General features: G+C 39.8%; 1 protein-coding gene across 1 annotated transcript in view; it reads left to right on the plus strand.

The window, feature by feature from the left end:
* LOC6543165 (neurogenic protein mastermind) overlaps positions 1-27,155 on the plus strand; it is a 69,865-nt gene that overhangs the window by 17,464 nt on the left and 25,246 nt on the right. The window contains exon 2 of the mRNA XM_001969245.3: positions 650-872. Coding sequence (XP_001969281.1) covers positions 844-872 — 29 coding nt within the window. The 5' untranslated portion in view covers positions 650-843. The remainder of the gene's footprint in view (positions 1-649; positions 873-27,155) is intronic.

The raw sequence follows: 27,155 nt of genomic DNA on the forward strand, positions 1-27,155 counted from the left end.
CAGTGCTTAGCAACCTGGATCCTTGTCATGGAAAACCCTTTTAATTGAAGAAGTCTTCAGCCCCTCGCGGCTCTCACTTTGCATCATTTTCCGAGGCACATTTAGGGTTAAACCGTAACCCTTGCTGGCCGAAAAAAAGATTTGGGGAATGAGGAAGATAGGCAACTTACATTTAGCCCTTGGCAACACAAAAGAGGCCTCAGTACCTCCCTCATATTTTTAGACCCTCTTTCCCTTCACCTTGCACAGACACACACTTGGCGCCTCTTACTCATTTCATGTCTTGGGTTTTCCTAGGGTTTTCTTCGCTCTTTTTTATTTTTTGGGGGCTTTCATCATCTGGGGGGCTGGTGATGATGATGGCGAAGATGGAGATGGAGAAAGGGGGCGCGGCTCGGCTCGGCTTGGCTCTAAGTGTTTCTTGTAACTTGAGTCTACAAGTGGCCAGCTGGCATTTGCTTTTGCCAGTTTTTCTTGTTTTCTCGGGGGTCCCTTTTTCTCTGTGTGTGTTTCTCTCAAGTGCGGCAACTTATGTCAAGCCCAGCGTTTTGTTTGAAATAATACTGTAAAATGTCTGAACAAAGCGAGATGTACAAAAAATGTTAATAAAATTTTCTTTTATTTTCACCCTCTCTCTTCCTTTTCGCAGTGTTTCATTTACGTTTCGTGCGCGAATTTCATGTGTAGACATCAAATAAGCGGAGGCAAAAAATTAGCAGCATCATCATCAGCGCCACCAGAAACAACAATACACCACTACAACAACAATAACCACTGCAGCAACAACAACAACAACGAAGGGCACATCTAACGCTGCGGCTAACAGATGAGCCCCAACAACAGATGTCAATTGCTGCAGCCGAAAATGCAGGGTAAGTTTGAAAGAGATGAGATACGGATGTATCTGTACGGGGTTGCCAATCCCAGAGGGTTCGAACTGGAGCCTTATGGCTAATGAGGTAAATTGGATGAAGGGGCAAGATGTTAGAGGGGCTTACTGGCAGGGAAAACCTTAAAGAACATACGTGACTTTAACTTGGAAAGAAACTTCTTGTGTATCAAAAATGAAGTGAAGAACTTATTTTATATTTGCTTAACATGTAGGCTTAAGTAAATGCTCAAATGTTCAGTAAAGATGTAATCATTGCAATGTATAATTCAATGTAAATATTCAAAGTAAATATGTTTAGATACTTTTTCCCAGAGCTTTGTGTACTTCTGACACCGAGTTTTTACGCTTAAATATTTAGCATTTGAACTAAATTACCCTTAACTGTTTAGTATTTGAACTTATACCCTTAAATGTTTAATATTTGAACGTATTACCGTTAAAGGTTTAGTATTTGCAGACACGGCTGCTGCCATCCAGGTTTCAGTGCCCAAAATGAAAAAAGAAACCATCATTTATCACAGAGGCGATAGCTGCTTATTTACCCTGCCCCGCCCCTTCGTTCTGACTGGGCTAGACATTTAATCTAAAGTGCTATAACCGGCGTCCTAACACTCATGTGCCAGTCATTAGGAGCTCATTGAATATTGCGACATCACGCCCCGACAAAATCATTAATTGCACGCTCTAGCCGCCGAATCTCTCGAATACAGATACCCATACAGATGCAGAAAGAGAAACAGAAACAGATACAGATGCAGATACAAATACAGCTACAGATATAGAAACCAATATTCCTGGAGGCATACCACGTAAAATTCGTGCTCTTTGCGAAGAGTGCATTCCATCTCCAAGTGACTCCCATTTCCCCCCGCTACACCCGCATTTCCTATAATATTTGGCGCATATTTCGGCATTTGATTTATGCCCCCCAATTTGCTGCTGCCTCGTCTTTTGACTTTTTTGTGATGTCTCCGCTTTCGTTTCTTGCTTCATAATTTCTCGCGTTTTTTGGTCGTATTTATTTTACTTTGGTATTTTGATTGAAATTGATTTTATTAGACTTTTTATTAGTTTAACTTGACTTCAGTTGTGTGTGAGTGGGAATTATGTGGCTGGACTTTTATGATTTTATTTTCGCCCTCGGCTCGAGTTTAACTGTCGCACGAACTTATTTGGTTTTTAGATATCCGAAGTGGAATCTATGGCAAGTGCCATTTGGGATTTCCCAAGCACTTGGCTCTGTGGGAAGGGCGCCTGGCAACCATGGGTTAATAGTTAGTTTTATCGAAGTTTTTGGCTAAAATTCCAATGCAGGCCCATGAGTCTTGCACTATCCACCGACTTTCCAGGCAACTTATACAGGTTTCCAACTTTTCCCCTCAATTAAATACAAATCGAGAAGCACTCATGCAAATCATATTATATGCAATCGCCCGGGCCCAACAACTAATTAAAAGTTTTCCATACCTATGTACAGTTACTCTTCACTTTGGGGGAAACAATTATTATAACACTAAACAGCTGGTAAAAAAAACAATTAAAATGATATTATTCAAAGCTTTGGCTCGCAATCAAAATGAGAAACGTGAATCGCTGTGGCTTCAGTTTGGTGTTTATGTTTTGTTGCCACTAATTGTCATTGAAAAAAAGTGAAAGTGAGCAATAAGAGTGTGCGGTGCGGTACTTTTTTATGTAGTCCAGTGTAAACGCAGCACTTGAGAGCGCAAAAATGGCGAGAAAAATGGGAAATCCATCAATGACCACGTTGTGATGAACAATCTCCTAACACTTTTCCTTGCCAGCCCAGTCTAAAGTTAACTTTTTGCCCATTGTTTTAGTTTTTCTAGGCCTATAAGATATAGATATATGTATTTGTAATTTTTTTGGTCTGCCAGTGCAGCAACCATGAAATGTGAAACAACTTTATTTCATTGTCAGTGGGTCTCTCGTAGCATGGCTCTCTGGAAAACCGGCTCAAAAACGCGTGAATATCAAAAAGAGAAAAACCAAAAATGATTACGCTTGTAAGCCGAAACTAGAAAATGAAAGTGAAAGTAGGCCAAACTCATCAGCATGCTCGATTCCCCGACTTTGACTCCGGACTCCGACTTGAGCTCATCGGGTCTCTGTGTGTCGGTCGGTAGGCCTATCTAATATCTCCATGTACATGGACGCAGAAAACAATGCAATCACTCCACTTCAATCCCTCCACTCCGCTGCAGTCCACATCCATGTCCACATCACTCCACTCCGGTAACGGTGGCTTCGGTGGCTTCGCTGGCCGCCGGGGATTTGACTTTGCTTCACTTTCGTTTTCATCGGCCTATGAAGAAAAGTGAAAATAATTTAGTGAAAATCGTTTCTTTCTGCGCCGCGGCGGGAAAGCGAGTTTGGCTTTAAAGAGCACGCTGGTTATGAAATTGGTCTGGTTTGGGGCTTAGTCACAAAGGCATGTACATGTATGTGTAATGGCCATCGGGATATAATAGAGATTCTTTGGCTTGTAGTTCTTCTTTCGCTTGGCTATAGAGTTAGGTACTATATCTTGTTAGAATAAGTAACATTTCAATTTCAGCCATATGCTTGAGCAAAACTAAAGTAATTGGCTAAGTGAGCGCACTTTTCCCACCATGCCCAGTGATTAGGTCTATGCTCCAACCCGGCTTAATCCAGCCTCTTGCCAAGCTTTCCTCACAGGCCAAGTGAATTTGCCACTTTGTCCACTGGCCAAAGAATACGACTAACCAAGTACGACAGGGAAATAAATGGCGGAGGCTGCGATGGGCAAAAAGGAAATGGGGGAGTGAGGCCTGGTCAAACCGTCTATAATTTACTTTTTAAGCGCCTGAAAACATACTTTTTCCATTTGGCAACAGCAATTTTCAGGCCACCAACAACAGCGATAGCCGATAGCAGCCCACACACAAAGTGAACATGGGAAACGGCAATCGACACTTGGCTACGACCGACAACAGAAATTAAATTCGTTTTCCCCATCATCCCAGTGAGGGGCTCCCTCGCCGAGAAGAAATTATAAGCCGCTTACATAACAATCAATGCGACTAAGACTGCAGGCCCGCTTCACCATATCTGCGCTGCTCCAGGGGCGGCGGCGTCCTCGAAAGGGGGTTTCAAACGCGCCCAACTCCAGCTGAAAACATATGTACATCTTAAGTTCACTCAGTTCTGAATACTGAATAGTTGCGATCGCATTGGGTCACAGTGGCACACAGATTCCAGCTAGTAACCTGAACTTGCCATAGTTTAAGCACTATTACAGCCGAAAATACATTTATTATGTTTATAATAGATTCGTAATCGTGGTGTATGTAACACATTCGTGATGTACTAGACGAAGTTCGTAGATGGTTCTTTAACACAATAAGAAAAACAGTGCCAACTGAATACCAATATTAATGAATCCCCCCATGGAGCGCCAGGCGAACTACGCCCCTGTTTCGTAGGCCTCCAGTTGAGTGTGAGAATGTTGCGATGGTTTTTTGCTCGCCCTAATTGCGCTGGGCGTGGCAGGCAAATCAAATTTGTAAACAGATTTCGTTGCCACGGAAGGGGGCAAGTGTATAAAGAGGCTCTCTGGGTCGCCTTGCTAAATTTTCCCTTGTTGGATGCAATCAGGCAACTGGCTTGAGGAAAATTCCCAGCACAAAAAGCGAAAATACCAAGAAAATGGAAGAGAGCTCCGTCTCGTTGACGCCTCATAGGAAACTTTTTTTATTTTATGACTTAAGCTTTGTTGTTGGCCTGATACTTTGTCATTCCGCAGCTGAAATGCTCTAGCAGCTCCCATAACCACTTCGCCATACCCATACCCATACCCATACCCAAATGGCAGCCACAAACTGTCCGTTTCATGAAAGGCATTTTGGCGCAAAGAGAAAAAAAGAGAAAAAAAATATCGCATTTTATTTTCATCCTTATCAGACGCATTTTCCCTCTGGCTCACTGCCTTTGTGTCGCCTAACCAAAATTTATATGCAGTTGGCGTTCCTTTTCCCCACTCGTACATTTCGCTCTGCGAGTTAGAAAAATAATTTTCGCTTCTGTTATAGCAGACATAGCTCTGTTCTTTATGCTTGCCTTTCTGCTTGGCAAATTGCTTTCAATTTCTTATAGTTTTTCCCGACTTGGTGCGTTATAACTATGCTTATACGTACACTAGCACCAGAATAAATGCTATGAAAGCATTTAAAATTGAGAAAAAGGCAAACAATAAATAGAAGTATGCTTCCAGTGCTCCTCCTTCAATAGTTTTTATCACTGTATCTTCCTACTGCACATAGAAAAATGAAATTCTTCTGTGAATGCGGTGGCAGTCATACAATTATACTGGCTTTCTTGACTCCGACGTTGTAAGCCTAATTTATGGGCTCTCAACGGAGGGTATAACTTTTGGCTTGTGCAAGAGGCAACTATCTGAGCATAGCTTTGGTTGCAAAATTCTTAAAAATAGTATTCAAATCATATTACTGACTAACAGCCCACAATTGACACATTCTGCATGATGTTGGATGCATGGCAATCCAATGGATTGAAAGTAACATCGGCAGCAGCGGCTAGTTACCGGCGGCCAAACAACATTTGATATACAATCCGTCTATGTCATTAGCCTAATATAAATATAATTATTTTTGGGCTTACTGGCGAGAAAGTCTACACAGCAGCGTCGAATGAAATCGAATCTTATATTGCCACCCATTTGAGAGGTGGCGAGCTGCCCATGGGGATACATGTCAAAATATTAATTACAAGCTGCTGGAAATTTGTTCATGCTGACAAGCGGAAAATTTGTAATGTGATCCTCGTTGTTTGCAGACAGTCGGCAGACAAGTAGAAATCCTTCAGGTGGAGTGAGCTAATTACCCCAGGCAAATATATCCAATATTTTTTTTCCTGCTGGTCCGGCACACAAACGATTACGAATTGTATGGGTTTGGTCAAACAAAAACAGTCAGTTGTCGAGGCTCACACATTTATTAAGCTCAATCGAAACTGCGAAAACGTTTAAATATTAAGCAGTGGCCCAATTTTCACCCTTAAACAACTTACTCCTCCGCTGGCCACTTTTAAATTATTGAATATTTTGACTTGAGCACTGCGGTTCGGCGTTTTATTTATCGATTCCGACTTTACCAATGCAGTGAATTAATTATTAATTGTGGCTTGCATGGCTAAACGGATAAATAGAGCTGTTTGGGCAAAAGTTTTCATTTAATTTGTTTCGAAATGCGCCGATGGGAATTGTAAATATTTAAGCACATTCTTAAGTCATCACTTGGAAAGCATAACGTTCGGGTTATTCTTGTGTTAAGGCATTAAAGTATTACTGAGTCACAGCTATTAACATAAAAGAAAGAATGCCAGAAATCTTGGTCATAATAGCCTGCCAAAGACCATTGGGTCTTTCAATGTTTTAATGATCTTATACTTGCAGTAAATGTCTCCCCGTATTATATGGTAATATTTACCTTTCCTTGGGCAATTTAGAAGGCTCGGCTCAGCCGCAAACACAAGGTTTTGTGGCTCAAGAGTCTGCTTAATTACCCATCGAATACGTCGGTTTTACTTCTCCTCGGTACTCCATCAGTTGGCATTCCTACCTCAATAAAGCCATCTTCACCTTCAAAGCAAAGTGTTTGCTTGTGTTTTTTTCTCTGCAAATCAAGTTTAAGCCCAAAACTGAAAAATCGTTTTTTGCTTGGATTTTTGTATTTTTCTTTTTTTTTTTTTTTTGTCGTTTTTGTTGCGCCGCCAAAGTTTTGATGTCTATAAATGTTGGTTAAGGTTGGCTTAACTTTGAAATCAAGTTTAGACTAACACAGCGAGCGATCGTTGGTGTAGTAGCTGCTATTAAATTATGGTTTCGTTTGGGGGTTTTGTTTTTTATTTCAGTTTTTTTTTTTTTTTTTTTTTTTTTTTTTGCGAGGTGGTTTTGGGTGGCAGGTAGCAAAGTATTAGCTACACTTCTGTGCTGCTTCGTTTGCCAGTTGTAATTTAATGCCTTTGTCTTTATGGGCTGGCTTTCGTATCCGTGAGTGCGATCTTGCTGCCATGTTGGCTTTTCATATGGGATCTACTCCATGCATAGATATACAGATGGTTCGTTTTCGGTATCATTGCCGGCATTAGACACGGTCTGATTATTTGATAAATGCACAGATAAGCGATGGTATTAATATAATGGCAAATTATGTTCAAAATGTCATGCGGTGCAGTTTTTCTAATTTTCCATTGCTTATACATAGTATCATTCCGGAAGAAGATCTAGTTGAATGGTAAATTACATTTATACACATTTATTGCCATTGTTCGTTTAGTTGCAGGATTTAGGTTTTTATTTGGAAATTCTTTGTGAAAAAGGTATTGATTGGTATTTATGCATTGTGGCTTATTAAGAACTAACCACATTTCTTGGCCAGCATTTCGAGGAACAAAGGTTCCCGCAGTCGTGTGCTGCTCAAACTTTGTTTTTATTACCGTATTACTCATTTATTGCCCGCTGCAGTTTGAAACAATGAAGTCGGGCATATTGGTGATATGGGGATATGGGGGTATCGGGGTGGAGAGAATGATTGGGGAACGGAATGCCGTGGCATGCGTACATATATAATTTTACGGCTTCATTTCGGCAAACCCAACCCAGAGCAGACCGGAGAAGCCCAGAGCGAGAGTAATAATAAAGAAAATCATATAAATGAAAACGAGCGAACCAACAAAAAAATATACATATATATATATGTATAGGGAATCGTATAAGACGAAGAAGAAGAAAATAATAATAATTTTTGCCTTGGGGTAGGTCATGTCTCGCCGCGGTCTCCATCTTCTCCATCATCTCCATCGCCGCCTGCTGCATCCATCCACAGCAGCCCCACCATATGTAATAAAAGCTAAAAGGCAGCGCTGAATCTCTCCTCACAGACACACGCTGCATTCTGAGCATCTGTATCTGTATCCGAATCTGCCAATGTATCTGTATCTGTGGATCCGTCTGTCTGTCTGTCTGTTTGTCCGACTGCCGCTTCGTTTCATGTCTCATCAACGCTCTGAAGACTTTTCGGTATGCATCAGCATCTTGGGGCCATTGAAAGCCCCTCCTTTCCCCCCAAAATCCCAAAATCCCACCCATCGGTGCACATTTCGTTTTCGTTTATAATAAAAATCCATTCCATTCCCTTCCCCTACCCCATTTTCCCCACCCATAAACCCGACAGCAACTTTTACGACAATGAGCCAGGCATTTAGTTTTTATTGTGACATGAACTTTCGAACGTTTACATATATTATTTCAATATTCGATATGGCCACGATTAGCCACTTCTTTGCCAGGTTCGACTTTAATCTTTGTTACCATTAAAATATTAGTTTCAATTATGCAAATGACTGCTTTCTGCGCTGGCCGGCCATCAATTAATTTAATGGCAGCAACAATGAGTTTTTATGGCTGCATAAATTATTATTAAATAAGTATTTGACATCGTTAAAATCATAGCAAGAGTTATTTTATATGTACATTTCGCTGAGTGGCACAAAATATTCAAATAAATGTTTGTGTATGCAAATTAACAATTCATGAAACAATAAATCAGCCATAAAAATAGTTCATTTCAAATTCTACACTATTTGCTGGTATTATTCTTTCTACTTTGGGAGCACAAGTCAATTAATTTTTCGCTGTAAATCAATGTAAATGTGCAAAAACTATAACAAATTGATTATAAGCCCCAAAAGAATCAATTAGCTCTAAACTGCGGAACAATTATGTCAAGTAATCTACAAAGTTAACTAGAATTAGTTATAAGCAACTGTGTTGAATTTGAATTGAAGGCTGGAACAAACCAGTCGATGTTCTCAATATTAGCAGGATTAATTAGTGTTTTTCAGAACCCAATTATTAACTACAAAAAATAACCTTTATTAATACAAATTGCTATGGATAATTATGAGTGTTATGGTCGAGTTTTGTAATTTTATAGTTCTTGGTTGCTTTTTGCCACATTTATTTGAACATTCATGTTAATTACTGCAACTTCCGTTTCACAGAACTTTCAAGTTCGACTCATTACCATTGTTGTTGGTCTTTGTTCAAAGTTTTCCTTGTTTAATTTCAGTAGCGGAAAAGGCAACCGAACAAAAGCTTTAATGAAAATGCCATTTACTGCGAATTAAATTATTAATTGGATTCTAGCATGTAAGGATACTTTTTGTCTTTTGTGACTTTTTGAATGAAGTTTTCAGTCTTACTCAGAGCATTTTTGGGTGCGGTTTCATTCATTACCCCTGATTAAACAGCGGGAGGTGGATTTTCCTTCTGTAGTTCCCCTCCCCACTTCCCTTGCCTCTGCACGGAAATTTCCCCATTTTCCATTTTCCAACTGCACTTCGCTGCAGCTGTTTTGTGTCTTTCAGCTGTGCGCGAAATTTCATGAAAATTGCTTCTGTATTTTCTCTCCGCCGTGGCATTGTTTGTTTTTTTGTGTGTTTTTAGTTTTTTTTTCGTTTTTTTCGCAAGCGTTGTTTCTTTATTGCAATTAAACATGCAATTTGGGGCCAGACCATAAAGCATACGGAGGTGCAGTCTGCCCATTGTCATGCACATGTATCTGAATTCGAATGAATGCGGGGAATGCGTTTCGAGTGATTCACAGATTTTACTTTCATTGTGAATTTAAGTTAGCTGGCATTCTATGGTGCGCATAGAGTGCTAGTGAATGGCGAACAATGAAGCCATTTTTAAATTGGAAACTTGTTCGCAAACTTGTTCGCCTCATTGAAAATCACATTTAGCCGTCTTTTATGTGTATACATAATTGTAAATTATGTCTTACGTTTAAAATATGGTATAGAAACATAACAATTATAATGTCCTCTGGAATGCTAGCAATTTACGTTTTCAACGAAATGCAAATACAGCGCAAACCAGTTAGTTGGAAAGAATGTCAGCTTATTCTTCATTATTGGACCTTCTCATATTTTGCCATCTTATTCTTCATCATTAGACCTTCTTATAATTTGTAAAACGCCACGAGAATTCCTTAGTTTGTCTGCAAATTATTTCAAATGTGGCGATTGCCTGGCAGCTCTTTCAAGCGTCTGGGTCTGGGACACCACGCTTCAATTCCTGACTGCACACGCGGCGTATACGCAATGGCTGGAGGGGACTGAGTTTTGCGACTTCTTGCGGATTGTGATGAAATGTCTGCGCTGTTCGGCTGGCATGATTTATGACGATACTATTGGCAAGATTATGGACACACGGAGCCCAAGTCGAATGTGCGGCAGAGCGACGACAGCTGCAATTTAGAAATTAAATTTGCCATGCAACATTAAAAGAACTTCAAGTGCGTGGCGAGACGGGGAAGGTGTAGAAATTGGGGAATGAAAAGACAGTGATTCAAAGTTCCTAAGAACTTGCAACGCCTCCGCCTTCTGTTGCTGCTACTGCTGCTGCTGTTGCACGTTGCATGTTGCCGAAGGGGCGACACATGTTGTCGCTGTGCTGGCAGTGCTCTAATATCCGGCAGATACAGCCCGAGATTCGGGATAAAGATACTCTGGCTGTTGCCCTGCTGCTTTCGCTAATAATTCATTATCGCTGGCGCTTTGTATCTGTATCTGTACGAGTATCTATGTATCTGCAGCTGGTAGGTGTTGCCATCCAGCCTTCCCCCCTCCCGACCCCACTTTTCACGTTAATTAAGTGCAATAAACTGTAAAGCTAAGACAATGAACTTTTTCGTCAGGGGTTGATGCGTTTTTTTCTTCTTTTTTTTGTGTGTCTCTCATATATATTTATTTGTATTCCCCGCGGTGACGTCATGGGCGCCACATTCATTTGCTGACTTTTTGTTTCGCCAAAAGCCACAAGGTAGGTGGCTATTACGCTATTAAAGCTTCAAGTTTAATGTCCTCTAAGAGGGCATAACAAAGGTGAAATATTTCTCAGTTTTCCAATGTAATTTAATGGCTAGAATTTCGCTTCAAAGCTACACAAATATTCTGTGTTGTTATGAAATTTCTTCTGTTATTTATTTCCATACATAGAGAACCTCTTTAAATGAAAATTTAGTTCCAAAGAAAATCAGCAATTTATGAGTGCTGCAGTTCAATGAAAACATAAATGCAATGGGTCGCAAAGTGAGCGAGGAAAATTTCTCTGGCATGGCAACTGTTCAATCATGGGCAAATTGAATGGCGAAATTCAGTGTAAATCTGTTGAATTAGCCAAACATCATGTTTCACTCAAAACGGCACGAACTGTAAAATATTCTAAGCAAATCGAGAGTGTGGGTGGGTGGGGAAATGGGTGAAAATAGGGAGCAAGTGTCGGGGAAAATCGGAGCTCAGCAAGGACAGCCATCGAATTGACACAGCCTCGGAGCTTTTCGTGTTGCCATTATTGTCAACACTTGTGGAGCCTTGTTGTTGCCGTCGAACATGTTGGTCCTTAATTTATGGCATTGCCAGTTGCTGTTGTTGTTGCTGTTGCTGTTGCTGGCCTGGCCATCGTGTCCTTGTCTGTGTGTGCCAAAGGATTTTCGAGGGCTCCAGCTGGGGCTCACCTTCGACCCAATAACAATGCCAGGCACCAGGCACCAAAGCCACCTAACCATCTATGTATATCCCAGTCTCATTGTCAACTTTATTTTTCATTTGGCCGCATTGGCAGCGTCTTGTTTATGATAATTTTTTATGGCTTATTGTATTTGATTACACGTGCAGGTGTAGGGCGACCAACAATAACAAAATCAGCCACTGACGACGACAACACCAAACTTGGTACTTACTTACTTACATATATTGGTTATTTGTGGGTTTCCCATTGTGCGGGTGCCTCTTCGCAGAGGTTTCCATTTCTTTAGAATTGTTTTTCCCCAACATTACTAATTCAATTTGGTTTTCTTCCCATTGCAGGTATGTATCGCATGGAATGGAAGAGAGTGAATATTACCGTGATTAGTGTAAGTTAAGGATAAGGATATGCTTACTTCAGTTGACTGAATCAAATATTCCAAGAGGGAGCGTTGGTGGTAAAACGCTTGAGAAATGAAATATATCTATTTAACTTTAGTTTGGACCAGCTTTTCTTTAGCTTCAGTGAGGAAGCCCTAAATCTTTTTTCGAGTTTGAGCAACATTGGCTTGGCTAACTTTTTGGCCGCAGGCGAGGAACAAGTTCCGCCAACATCTGTTGGCCAAGCCGGCCAAAAGTTGTTACCAACTTTCAACTGGCCAATTGCGCTTTGCCGGCTGCCCGTTGCGGTTGCTGTTTATCACGACTATAAATCTAAAATGGCATTTCCGTTTTTCATTAAGTATTGGGCTCCACAAGAACTCATTTCATTCGAATCGCCCCCGTTCTTCGCCAGCTATCGGCGCTTATTAAAAAAGTTGCTCCAACCAATGCAATATGAGAGGAGCACTAAGATGGATATGGGTACCAGGGCTCGGACAAATGACATTATTTGTATTTGGTATTTGCTTTGGATTGCTCCGAAAGGAACCTTACGAAAAGTAAGGCAGTATAATCGCTTATGAAGCGCTTCCATGCATACCCTATAATATTTTTTTTAAATACATTAAATTCATCAATGTATTAGGTAATTGAGTTGTATCTATGAAAAGTTAAATTTTTATAACATAGTGTAAGGGAGTATTCTCGAATTTGTAAACTCTTTTGCGACACCTACCTACGTTTCTAAGTACATTTTCCTTGAATTCAGACAAAAGATACTTTTTGCCAAAGTATCTTAGTAATGCGTAAGCTTGAATTCCAGTTAATGGAAAATACCCATGTAATATTTTTTATTTACATGTAGTCTAGGCAAATGTAGTCAACTAAGTTATTGATGAATTTGTGTACAGAATGCTGTTATACCCCTTAGGAGAAGAGAAGCCCCAAAGAGGACTACGCACACATGCGAGTACCCCGTAATCCTCACTTCCCCATTACTCCATTCCACACTCTCTTGCACACACACACACACACACATACTGGCTCCATTCCAGAAGTCCACGCTTACGTTCGTCTTATTTGTTCGTTTCTGTTGGCTTGCATCGCGTTCCATTCCGGCGTTCCGCTGGCCGCGAGAACAGTTCTGCGTTCTGTGGGCAAAAACACAAAAACTGCGACGCAATTCTGACGCTGAACTGTACAGTGGAGGACATTGACATTTTGCATTTTCGTTTCGCTAGCGTTTTTCGTTCGCGCGAGAGAGCAAGCGAACCGGTGAGAGAGCGGAACGGATGGGAATGGCAAGAACACGTTGCCTTCTGTCAGTTTTTATTTTCCTTTTTTTCCCTCATATTTAACGAAAAAAAAATATTCTTTCCAGCCGTAGAACAACTCATTAAAGTTGTGATAATGCGCGGGTTTCATGTTCTCACTTCAGAGAAATCTCGACACTTTTATGGAGCATTTCGTGGTGTACACGCTGTAGTTGGGGAAGCTGTTGGCTGTTAAAACTAATCCTCGTTTATTTCAGACCCATTCCCCCGATCTTTTTATGCCCAATTAAAGGTATTCCTGTGCAGATCCCGTGATCTTCCCGAATCCCAGATGTTTTCCACTCACAATAACAAATTGTGCCAGTAAATAAGCTTTATTCTCGCTATAAAAATGAAATAGAAAAATAAAATGAAATAAAATGATTTTATAATTTGTAAATGTACCTAGAGGTCTTTAAAGAAAGTTTATAACATACATATACACATATATTTCTATGATTTTAAATACTCCCCTATGGGGCTTAAAAAATGCATCTTAGAAAATAAAGAAATTACATATTTATTTGAAAATTGATTTATCTAATTTTTCTCAAGACAGCTGTGTCCTATTAATTTCCCTTGGCACACACCAAATTTTCATTAATCGATCGGCTTCCGTACTTGTTTTTTATGGTAATCAAAATAAACATCAATCCCCTAATGTGAATGTGTGAATAAATAACACCCATTTGCCTGCCTCCCAATCCGAATTTCGCATCCGAAAGATTCAGCAAACTATTTCTGCTCAATTGCTGAAAGCTCCCATTCTCATCTACACTCGTCCGTTTTGTGTGTTAATTAAAAATGCGATCTCGGCTGTTTATAAATCTTGGTGCTTTCATTAAAAAGTCTTTTACTTGATTTGATTGGCCCATTGAGAGATTTATGAATGGGTACGAAATTGTGTTTGCAGAACATTTAATTAGTTTCTTGCTCCACTCACTTCATAATCGTGTGGTAACCTTAGTTTGAGTGTACTTTATTTTCCACGGTGCGTTATGATTGGGTCACTTGTCGTTTTTCTTGTTGATAAGCCCATTGGCGGGCCTCAAATACACAGCTAATGGTTGTGGTTACATGTATCCGTATCTCAACAGTAGATCGCCAATGTTTTCGGTTGCGGAAACTATTGTGCAATTCCTTGAAAAAAAGAAACACATATGTACATACTTACAGCGGAATTTCAAGTTTCTAGACCTTTCAATGACCTTCAGCCGTGTCTTAACTATAGCTTTCTCCATTTTTTGTATTAGCATATTAAAAACGTCTGTAATTTGCCCTACTCACATTCCTTTTTCCTTATTTTGGGTAACTTGTGGCTTCCTTGACATCGTAACATGCAATTAACGGACTAAGATATACGTCTGAAAAAAAGTAGTTAACACATCTAAATATTGCAAAGGAGAGCTTATGTTATTGAACTTAATATAATAATAATCGTGAAAGCTGATAAGGTGCTGGATAATAGATTGAAAAGCTAGATATTTCCATGTTCATAATAACACAACATAAATGAATTATCTTATATTTATACATTAACATATTTTAAAAAGATTGCAATAGAAGTATAATAGAAGAAAGTAGTCTCGAAACATAAGTAATTAAAAGAAATGAAGACGGAGAAAATGAGATAGCGAGATATGCGGATGGAGAGGGTGGACAGGGACAGGGACAGGGAATCCCACATGGATTTGAGACCCTATCCCAACCGGCGTTTTCTTTCTGCTTTTGATTTTGCTAGTGCTGTTGTTGCTTTCTTTTGGCGTCATCATGAATGAGGCGAGATGACAATGAAACACACTGCGAGAGCTGCACGGCGACAAGGCTACAAAGCCACAGCAGCTGTTTGGATTCCCAAAGAAAAGCTTTCACCGTGCAAACGAAATGCTGTCTTTGCAAAGCCAAAATGACGCAAGCGACAAAGCCACAAGAGCGGGACAGAGAGTGCGAGAGCTAGAGCGAGAATGAGAGAGAGAGAGAGAGAGAGAACGAGCGAGCGAGTTGCTAATTGGAGCAAAACAAACACAAACAAAATGGCAATGGGAATGTTCCAATATCCCGCTTCCATTTCGTTCCCACTTTGTTGACGTAGTTTCTGTTTCTGTGTGGAGCTTCTCTTCTTTTTTTGCACTGCCGTTGTTGTTGTTAGGTAGGTCGTTGCTGTGGGATTGTGAAGGTGCGAGTGAGAAGGAACGCGCCTGGAGGTTGTCTCCACTGTTTTCAATTTATTATTTTTTATGTTGGTCCTTACACAACTGTAACTGTAATGCGCCAGGATTTTATGCTGCTCTTTCGGGACTTACACGACCCCCGCTCTCTGTTCCTTCCTTTTTTGCATAGTTTTTGGCCTCTCTTCGTCGTCGCTCTCTCTTCGTTCTTATCATTGCATTGATCTCGCTACATTTTCAATGTTTGTCTGCGACTTTTGCCGCTCTCTCTCTTTCTCGCCTTTCTTTTTTTTTGCCGCCTTGTTGTGATGCTGTTACGTCACGTGGGTGTTGCTTCTGTATGTGTGAGTGCTTTGCATTGTTGTGACTTTTTGAGCGGAATTTCTTAGGTGCGCTTTTTAAATTATGGATATGTACATACATACATATGTATACAGGAGGAATGCGATCGACAGTTATATTTCGTTTAGGTCCCCAGTTTATGTACATTAAGTAAACGCCCTTACCTTCAACAACTAAACGCTTCCTTCGTTTTACTAAAATATTAAATTATAGTGCCCTCCAGGCGAATAAATCGCATTTAAGTCACCTTCGGTTGTTGCCCATGCAAGCAACAAAATAAAATCCAATAGAAGGAAAAAGAAGCAGTGATGCGAGGCCCCCAAAACTTGGCCAAAGCTTTGAAGTTTAACTTTATCGACAGGAAACTTCATTATAAACGACATTGGCACACACACAAATACGCACACACACACACCAAGGCTCGACTAACGGCAATTGCAGTGGGGCAAAGCGGCAACAACAGTGGCAAAAAAGCGAAAAAAGGGAAAAAAGCCAACAGCATGGGCAACTTCAACTTGACTTGGGGCTGGCTGTGTGGTAATAGGCCGTCTGCATTGTTGCCAGGGGCAGGTCGGCACCTACCTAGAAAACAGGCACTGGAAGAGACGGATAGCGATGGAAAGAGAAAAGGAAATAGCTGCACGGACAGAAAAGAAGTTTATTATTACCCCAAAATAAATAATTTAATCAATTTAATCATATTTTGGCCTTCTCTTGAAAAGAAATGCAAGATTATTCATGGTTATCCACGTTATTCAAGTATTTCATTAGTAGAGCATTATTCTCTATCCTCTAATTATACAGATTTATCATTTGTAATATGGCATACTGTCATTTCAAATAAATCTGTTAACCGTAACTAAAGAAATTTATTAGGAAGCTGTTTAATAAAGACTACTTTTTGGTGTGCTATAACAAACCCTTTTTTGTTGCCGTGTAGCTGGAGAAAATAACTGTGTGAAAAAATGATGGTCTATGGGCGCGAAGTTGTTTGGCTGCCGCTAGTTGGAGATACACCAACGATTGGAGGGGGCGGTGCATGTCTAACATTGCAACGTGACCATCGCGCATTGCCTTTGCACTTGTAACATGTTGTTGGAGTCGCGTTTTTTCGTTAGCCCGGTTTTTGTTGGCTTTGTTGTAGCTGTAAACTTGTTCGCGTTGCATGCCAATGAGGCGCATTCGACGTCAGGCGGATTTGGTAACACAGAAACTGGATTAGAGGCACCAACCAACCAATCAAGCAAAGTAGTGAAAAAAATCTTGGAACCCCAAACTAGACGCTAAGCCATGAAAATTGTGGGAAAAATAATTATTTAGTTTATGATTCAATGATTATACCTCTTAGATAAACTGGTTTTGGTACAAAGATCAGTTTATGAAAAAATATCCAATTTGCGTACAGTACTGTTAAAGTAAAAAAGAAACTTGTTTCTTAATTATACGATTTTTCTTAATTTTTTATTATTGTGGTTGGTTTTTTAAATATACAATGTCTATATTTTTTAATACAAATTTTTATATTAATTATGCAGACATAACTTTTTTGTAAATTCAATTGAGAGAAAAAACTTGTTTAATAGTCTGAGCTCAGAAACGTTTTAAAATATTATAACAAATGGTGATCGATCACATTCTATTATTTCATTTGTTGAGGTAATGTGAAAAACTATTTTAAAATTGCTCTTTCTAGCGACAAGGCAACCAAATAAACACTTTTTGGCCTTTATATGTGTTTGCTAAAATGCAAATATTTACTGAATTTATTTATTATAATGATTATGTAATTTCCGAGGCACCTGCCCACTGTGCGCACGTCATCGGCTTGCAATGCCTTGTTGTTGTTGCACTCTGCATTTGGGGGTCTCTTGTGTTTTTGGTGTTGCACGCCCGCCTGGTGGCATCGTCCACATCACTCCATCCCCATCTTGATTCGTTGTAAAATGGGCAAAAGTAGTGAAAACTCGTTTTCATGCACAGCTAGCCATATTTTGTGTTTTTCGTTTTTCGTTTTTCCAGCGCTTTGCGACTGCTTTTTGCGTCTTCTTCTTTTTGTCCGACGGCTTTTGAAGTTTAACTACTTTTGGAGGCAAGCGAAAAAGCAAAAAAAAAAAGAAACAACATTTTTTATGGTCATCCCGGCTGTTGTTTTTGTAGTTGTTGTTGCTGCCGCTTGTTTCGTATCCTTTCAGCCAATGACGCACCACCCCCCGCCCCTCGTCGTCCCTCCGCTTTTCCTTTGTTTTCCCGCCTATTTTCTATGCGGCAAGAGAGTGTCTGGCTTTCAGGTGGGCGGCAGGTGGAAAAGGGGGCGCGGCTGGTTTTGGCCGTTTGAAGTCAATGCAAAGTTGCAGAGTAGGTCAGGAATGCAAGCGGTTGTTGTTGTTAGTCGTTGTTGTTGTGAGTTGTTGTTGTTAGTTGTAAGTTGTTGTTGCTCGTGTTGCCAGTTGTAACTGGTTGTTGTTGCTGCCTTGTTGAACAAGGCTAAAAACAACGAGACGCGCCTACTTTGCGACTGCACTTGCCTCTGGAAAAAAAGTGATGTGTGCGTGTGTGTGTTTGTTTGCATTTCTGTTTGTTGTTAGGTATTCATTTTCCGCCTTTTTCTCACTCTTCTCATATTTATATTTACCGTTAGAAGCCGCTAAAGTTTCTCGTTTGACTTAGCCAAGTTGGCTCTTTGGTTGTTGCCTTTACTCGCTGCTTAGGGCCACCTCATCGACCAGGTTTTCTTTTTCCATTTGACAGACTGTACAAAGGTAGTTTTGCATTTGTTGTTGCTGTTGTAGTTGTTGTAGTTTCAGTTGCTGTTGCTGTCATGTCATAAAATTAAATTAACAACATGCCTTTTTGTTATTTTTAGAAAAGTGTTACTCTTTTCATCCTTTTTATTTTCCGCTGTGGGAACTTTGCATGGATATGGAAATGCTTGTTGTTACCACTTTTGGCTGATGAATGGCAGTGACAGTTTGACATATTTCGAAATTTCTTCATGGCAGCAATTTTTAGAAGCTAAAAGAGTTTTTGGCGTTACATAATGAACGTATTACTAATATTTAAGGAAAATTTGTGTAAAGAGCAACGAAAGTGCTGGCTTTAAATTATTTATCAAACATTATACATGAATTGTGCTATTGCGTTGTCATAGAATTTTCTAGTTTTCTAACCGATTTAATTAGCCCTAATCAAACTACGACCTAAACTTCCAAAATCCATGCTAATCCAACTCATTTGAGTTTTTGCGACTCGATGGGGGATTTTCTCCCTAGGCACATCAAAACGAGCTGTGACAACTCTGCCACCGCGCTTGGCAGGCCATTAGTGAACGAGTTTTTGCGCCCAGTCATCTAACACAGATACATTTGTATATCCATCTATCTATAGAGTATCCAGTAGATATGCGCACATGTGCATAGATTTCTAACAGTAAGCCGCAATCATGCAACATCCCATGCCATTCCGCTGAAGTCGTTAACTTGTTCTTTGGCGACAAAATAGCATGAAACATAGCTGGCCATGCAACTTTGTATCTGTTGGATTCTAGCTGTATCTTCTGTCGACTGTAATTAGACAAAACTAATTAATGTTGCATGGAATGTGTGCCATGTTCACGGTGTACGACCAAGTTATTAACATCCTCTAAGACTAGCGGGCCAACAAACTCACTTCCCCTTTCCCTGTCCCCTCACTTGCAATTGGGTATTCCGTAGATTAGCCCAAAAGTTATTAACTTTAAAGGAAACTTGGGAGAGTGGAAGCTGATGACTACGCTTAATGACAGGCTGTCTGGTTGGCCTGATGAATAATCCTTGCAAGGTACTTACATACAATATTTAATTGTTGCGAATAATTCTTTAGGGTATATCTTTAGCTGGGGCTTAAATTTGCAATATCTTGTTTTCCAATTTCATCAAGATGGTAGACTGGAATCCATTTGTTGAATAATTCATGGGAAATGTCTCAAGTACAGTTGTGCTTGTTGCTTGCCAATTTTCTGCTCAGCTGTTGCTGCAAACTCGTTTACTCTCGACTTACAGCCATGTAATATTCCATTATCAAATAAACTAAACGATTCAAGTACGTGTGTAATTTTCTAAAAAAAAAAAAATATAAACCCATTTTGGACCTTCCTAGTTGCCAGACGTGGTCGAAAAATGAAGAAAAAATTTACATAAAAAGGATACGACAATGGTGGGCGGAGGAAAGAAAAACATTTCGCTGCGCGGTGGGTGCTGTGTAGATTTTCTTTTCAGCACCGTTTTCTCTTGACGTTTTCCTCTTGCCATGCTTTTCGGCAGACTTTGCAACGCGTCTCAAGTTCAAGGTTATTCGAGGCCGCTCTCATTTGGCCATTTTCTCTCGCACGTTCTGCCTGTTCGCCGAGTTTTTGGGCGTGAATTTTGTTTTGCAAGGATGTCATGTGCTTTTGGGCCAGGATTTCAGTTTGGCTGCCACTGCTGCTGCTGCTGCTGTGCTGCTTTTGCTTTTGCTCTGCTTTTTCGGGGTGTTGTCGCCCAAAAAAGCAACATCAGTGAGCGACACTCAACGCGTCCGATTCGAGGTTGTTTACCCAAAGCGTACAATTCGTTGAACTTGAATTTTTATTGTTCGCAAAAGGTTTTAGCCTGCCAGCCCAGCCCCTCCCACTTTTACGGTGGGCGGTGGCAGCTGCTCGACGGTTTCCAAAATAAGAAAACTGGGCAAACAAATGTTTGTTGCCCTTTTGCCGCTGCCCAAAATGTTTACCTAAAGCCACCGGAATGCTCAAGTTTTCGATGAAACAATCAATTATGTGGGCGTTTTAAAAGGGATTTGGGTGACCTTTTGCGATATTGGTTGGAAAGTTGATCAAATCTTGGGTTAATTGAGGGAAATTAGCAAGATATAGGATATGTTGACAACAACAAAGTTACTGGTTTGGAAAATCGTATGCTACCTACGTGAAACATATCAAATTTGAAACATTGCACACAATTAACATTGTGTAATATAACAATTAATTTGATATATGAGTAAAGTGTTTCATTTAATCGCCAACCCCCCTTTCCAACAAACTAAATGGTGTCTTTTGATGTTAAAACCCTTTTATTTTGTCGCAGCAAAAGTGTTCACAGTCAATTAACTTGGCCGAAAAGACCCTTAATTCGGCCAAGACGCCTTAAAGTCGACCGCAAATTTTCATTTAATTTGACGGCCGGCAGAGAACTCAACTTAACTTAAGCCACGCGACTCGCAATAATACCCTGCGTAAAATACAAGATGTCAAATTATTGTTTGACAGTCAGTCGAAATTTAGCCAAAAATTTGCAATTTTCCAGCCAGCCGACAGCCGAAAAGAACAGTTAAAAATGTGCTGCGAGCATTGGGCAAAAACTGCGCGAATGGCAGGCAACGAAAAAGGCCAACAGTACTAAAACAATAACAATAATAACACAATGTGTTACGCAGCATTACAAAAGCAATGCTGCTGCAAAATCGAAGCGCTTTTGGGACGCAGTTGAACGTCCGCAGGTCCTGAGTTCATTCACCGTCGAAACCAAAATCAAGATACAAAACGGCAACTGCGACGCCGGCAGCGCAGTCGTAAGACGCAGCGCAAAGCCAAAAGAAGTAAAATGCGAAAAGAAAAACGTACTGAAAAGAACGCACAGAAACAAAAGTACACTGAGCAAAACTCACAATGTGGGCGCAAGAAATTCGAAATTGAAACGAAAAGGATGCAAGGCAAACAGTTTGATTTGTATTCTCTTAGTACAGCATTTTTGCCTATCAATTAAGGCATTTTGTAGATACAATACGTAATCTATGCTGGTACTTAAAACTATAAAGAATAATTATAGTTATTTTTTAATTATTATTAAAATGATGAACAAACCTATAAACTTATTCGTTCCTTATAAAACAATTATTTATTACAAACAACTACCAAGATACTACGAGATAAAATCTAAAAAATGCTAGTTTTATTCCAGGATAAGGGCTAGTTATTTGGCGCAGTGTAATACAAAATATAAATAAGAACAAATGGCACAAGAAACAAAAATACAAAACAAAAACCGAAATCGAACAAAAGCTTTTAACGCACTTCGCGGCGAAGTGAGAAAGAGATAGTGCGACAGCTGGGGAAAGAGATGCAAATAGTGCGAGCTGCGATTGTGTGTGTGTGCGTACGTGTGTTGGTGTGGGCGTAAATGTATGCAAATAAAATGCGTGTGCGAGACTTTTGAAGTGGGTTAATATTAAAACAACAAAAGCAAACCTAATAAAAACCTCTTCGAACCAAAAAAAAATAAAAAAACACGAAAACAAAAAACAAAAAACAAACAAATTCCCAAAGAACAATTGATAAACCACATAAAAAACACTGCAAAAAGGAAGATATCGAAGGACAGGAGATCATTGACCGCAGTCAATGAAAGGAAAACCCCGGTTTCGGTCAGTCCATCATGGACAAATGGCATAAATATGTCTAAATCCCAATAACAGATAAAAACACCATTTGATTCCGCCCAAGCCAAGTCGCTTGAAAATGAATTATGCTAATTTCCATGCGGGTTTTCCCAGCTGCCCCCCGAAATATGCCGAAGGCTTAAGGCACTTCGCAGCGCCTAAAAGCAGGCAATAAACTTTTCTCTGGATTAGTATGTCTCTGCAAAGGACAAAATGTCCTTGCTCTGATGGCATCGCATCCACTAGATTAAGTGGAATATGAATAAGGATTTTACTATTCAATTCAACTCTATTTTAAGAGGTAGTACACCAGAAAATATTTGATAATTTTTATAATTTTATCATTTATCAAAACATTTCATCAAATGCTTTAATCAAAGTAGGAAGATCTGGTTAAGAAGTAGTACACCAGAACATGTTCTATCAGTTTTATCAAATGCTCTAATCAAAGAAGCAGGGACTCCACCTACTATATAGATTGGCTCTAATCGTTCCCTGCCCAGAACTCAATTTTCCGTGAAGCGGCCGGACGAGGGAGCGGCAAACAAGCGATGTCCTGCCGCGGATAAGGACACGCGCACTCATAATTACACAATTACACAACAACGGCGACATAAACCAAAGCAAACACAAACACAAACAAAATGCCGAATTCGAAGAAGGACTGCCGCAGCAATGGAAAGCGGCGGGGATGATGAAACGTTACTCACATGTCAGTGATAAATGAACAATTTATTAAATCACCACGTAGCCAAATAGAAATCAAAGCAAATGGGGCCACAGCAGAATGAATTAGATGGATAGATGGCGACACCAGTGGAAATGCTGATGGTGATGGTGATGGAGACAGATGGAGCAGCAATGCTAAGTTGGATCCCAGTGGAAAAGTGAGAGTGTGTGTGCCTACCGCTGATTTATTGTTCGAGCCAAGTGCCTGGAAAAGCATAGGATCAGCGTGGGGAAAAGCGTGAGGAAAGTGCAGGAAGGAAGTTGATATATTGTTTGGGGCTTACATGCTGTAAAATTACAACAAATTTGAAATGGTGCTGCCTCCAAACTAAACTAATAAAACTGTAAATATTATAGTATAATCTAAAGAAAGTGCGTTTTTTAACTTAGTTTTTAACATGTATGATAGGATGATAGTTAAATTTCTTTATTTTATAATGCCAACCTGTGTTGTCCAACCTCTGCCAAATACAAAAGCAAAACCCAATTGAAAATCGATTTTTCCAAGTACTCCTTTGAAGAACATCGGCCCAACCGACACGCGGCTATAATAATTAAATAGAATCGAACAGAGGCCAAGAAACTGTCGACTGTCGAACCAACTAAAACCAGTTTAAGAACAAGTCGGAGTGCCCCCACTAGCCTCCCGATTTGCTTCCTGCTCCATTTCCATTGCGTTTACTTCTGTACGGTCATTTCCTAGGCTCCCAGAATGACGTCAGCGCATAAATTGAACTATTTTTATAACCAGCAACGTGTAGGAGCCACGCATATCGAATAAAATGTGGGCATGTTTGGGACATTTGTTCGTGGCTTCTGGCCGAAACAGTTTTTTTTTTTTTGTATTTTAGCTGGCTTTTTCTTCGCGCACACACACACAGTTCATTGGGCGTTGAGTTCAGTGAACCCGAAGTTCGTTAGCAGGACATTAACCGAAATCCTTTTCGACTTTTAATCTAATTGATTAGCCCTCCAAGTGGTCCCCAAACGCCCCTGAAATGGAAGGTGTTATGTGTGTGTGGCTCTTATCTAATCATTTGATAAGTTTCCCTCAACACGTGTGCCCCCTGCACCCAAAAAAAGTGGCAAACTCTATTGAACCCTGCGATATCTTCATTCATTTGCTGCGGTTCATTGGCACTGACACCTTTCTTCCGCATTTCTCCATGGCGGCTTACTGCCTTCCTATCTCTCCTTCCTTTCCTATATAAGGGGTATATCTGGGGGTCTATCACACAATTGGCGGGAATAAACTGTCATTCGAATGCGCGGTTCGTTCAATTTGATTGCATGACGCGACCACTTTTCAGATTATCATCCAGTTCGGAACCGTTAAAGAATATTGTATACGAAGCTCAATTTTTTAGAGGATCAATGGTGGCAATTGGCTATCGTAGAGAAAATATCTTTAAGAGTGTTCAGATGCATTTCCTAAAACGGAAATGGTATTATAATGGCAAATATGGCTGGATTTGCTTCAAACTTTCAAAAGTCGATCGTGCAGACTGATGACCCAAAAACTACTTGTCTGATTTAAGGAAATATAACGCAGAATAAGCATAAATCTTGTATAATTTTAGGTTGCTGCTTTTGCCTTGTACTCGGGCTCGATTGGCTTACTTAACCCTGAAAAATCGAGCTTAAATCTATTTTTATCTAACAGATTCATCAAGCAAGAAATACTTATTTGTTTCGGCATGAAAGTTGAGCATTATTTCAATTCAATTGCCTCGCATGTGTACGAAAAAGTTTGTTCAACAGTGGAAAAACAATTTGTTGATGGCCAAGTGATAAATCATTTTTAATAGGCATGAACATATCTGCCATAAAATTCAGACACAAAGTGCTTATATCTGCTTAGCCAAGTACACTTAAGCCTACTTAGTTAACAAGTTAAAAGAAGTTGTCTAAATCAGCTAACTAAATATAATCCCTTCCTTCTTTGCAGGTAAGCAACCTTTGATATGCATCTTCCTTGCGAACCGCGTAAGTTTTTAATTCGTTGTTTTATCTAATGAGGACATACTCCTTTGAAATATTGTCTTTATTAGATGATAAATTATGACAAAGTGTAATGAGAGTTCCTAAGATGTTTCTGTCACCCCTTTTCAAATTATGTTGAAAATAAATCAAAAACTCTTTTAAATGGTTTATGTCAACACGATTTAATCTCAGAGAGCGAAATTGGTCGCTTATTCGCTTTTCGTGCCGCTTGATTCGTGTTTAATTTAGCTTATTGCCATGTAATGAAAATTAATTGCGGTCATAGCAAAAGCATTATATCGCAGCCTCGCTTCGTTTTCTTTTGGCTTTGATTTCGCTGCTTTTTCGGGCATTAAGAAAATTGTTTGTCCCCAAAGTAATGCCACTTTTTCTTGGCTTGCTCCTCTCGGTTTCTGTGTGGGCGCAAAACGTGTGGAATATTTACCCAGCAGATTAATTATTTTGCTTATTTTTCCATGCCGCGTGTAATGGGGCGATGTAAATGCTGATAGATATTGTGTGGGCAGCGTTTCGCTGGAAAGGGTCTATTGTGGGCGAGACAGCAAAGATACATATACAACATACCAAGTATGTAAGGTCTGAATGGCAGAAATATCAATTAGTGTGCAGAGAGAGAGTTGATATTAAAATATAAATGTGTGTATTTAGAGAACTCCTCGAACTGCCCTCGCATTCAATCCCACATTCACAGTAGCCAAACACTTGTGGCTACTTTTATTCGAGTTATTTCAATTCTAAACCCACTTTCGCGGACTTCGGTTTTATTTTCCAGCCGCTTTTATTGGGCTATTTTCACTCACACCTCCCAATCCATTTCCCTTTTTATGGTCCATTTCCAGCGAATGCACTCCATCGAATGCCAAAGGGAAGGGTGGGGAAACGGCTTCTGGCTAAAAAGATATAATATGTTACTGGCGGTCTTACGACCTTTCCTAGTAACCCAGAAGATATGTACAAGCATTCGTTTTACGAGCCTCATACTAAAAATTTAATTACCCAAACGGGTTGACCAAGTCACCAAGTCATCTATAGATACCACATTTATTCGCATCCCTGCCATATACAATACCATTTACCACATTCAGTCTTTTATTTTTATTCAGCACCGCGTCATAAGGGATCACATAAACATTTGGCCCAGATTTGGCTCATTTCCTTATTGCATTTTTTACTGATACATTTTTTCTGTTTATTCTCGTTATTTTTTGAGTTTTGAACTTTCTTGTATTTATCTGTTGCTTTTCCCTCGGCGCGTGCGACTCAAATGCAAATATTTGCCAATGAGGCAGTTCACTTGGCTTTGCGTACATTAGTCATAGAACCAAAGTTCGTTGGCCCCACTGCACAGATATTTATATATATTTATGTGTATATATGTGTATATTTATGATATTTCAAGTTGTAAAGTCCGTTAGTCGAATATTTGTTTGCCCCACATAAAATGGCACACTGAAACATGCGTTTTTTCCTCTTTCGTATTTATTCCGCATTAACGAGAAACATTTTCTTTATAAATAGCGAGGACCTTTGGTTGACTTCGACTTCTGGTTGGCCCCTGCGATAATCCCCGTTCCCTTCGAGACCCCCTTGGGCTGCTCTATATAGCTAGCTGATTTCTATACTATACCCTACTATGTGTACATATAATCGAGACTGCTCGAATTTGGCGTCGTGGGGAGCGAGAAGGAAAATAATTTGAGGAGCGTGTTCGCAATTAGTGAAATGTTTGTGCTGGTTTGGCGGGGAGCAGGGGTCACAAATTGCTGCCACAGAATGCAATCCACAAAAATTATGCATCCGAGATTGCGAAATATTCGTAATTTGATCATTGGCTGCCTGAACGTTCGGAAGCAATTCAAAATATAAGTATGAAAATATTCATTTAATCTAGATTCGCCTTGACTTTCAAACTTGCTATAATTGTAACTGAAAACCAAGACGTTTAATTGATTACTCTTTGAAAACTATCCATTCAGTTTATATACATACAAGCACTAATAGCTTTTGTATTGAATGGCTAAAGAAAGGTTGAAAGTAATCGATTTACATAAATTTAAAATGGATGTCACACCTGTTTTCTAGTCTAAAGTGACATGCAATTTCCATGGCAATACACTGTTCATTTGCGGCTTAATTTTCCACTTGGTTTTAGTGCCTGCCCGCGGCAATTTGCCGTGTAATTCAGAAAACTGCCGTTGAATTTTCATTTCTGGTTTTTCCATCATAATGATAACTGTTTGCAGTGGCAGGGGGAAATTACAGCGGTTGACAGATTTGCATGCGAGT

This window comes from Drosophila erecta, unplaced genomic scaffold (genome assembly GCF_003286155.1).
Source record: "Drosophila erecta strain 14021-0224.00,06,07 unplaced genomic scaffold, DereRS2 tig00000055-arrow-pilon, whole genome shotgun sequence".
In the NCBI taxonomy this organism is placed as follows: domain Eukaryota; kingdom Metazoa; phylum Arthropoda; class Insecta; order Diptera; family Drosophilidae; genus Drosophila; species Drosophila erecta.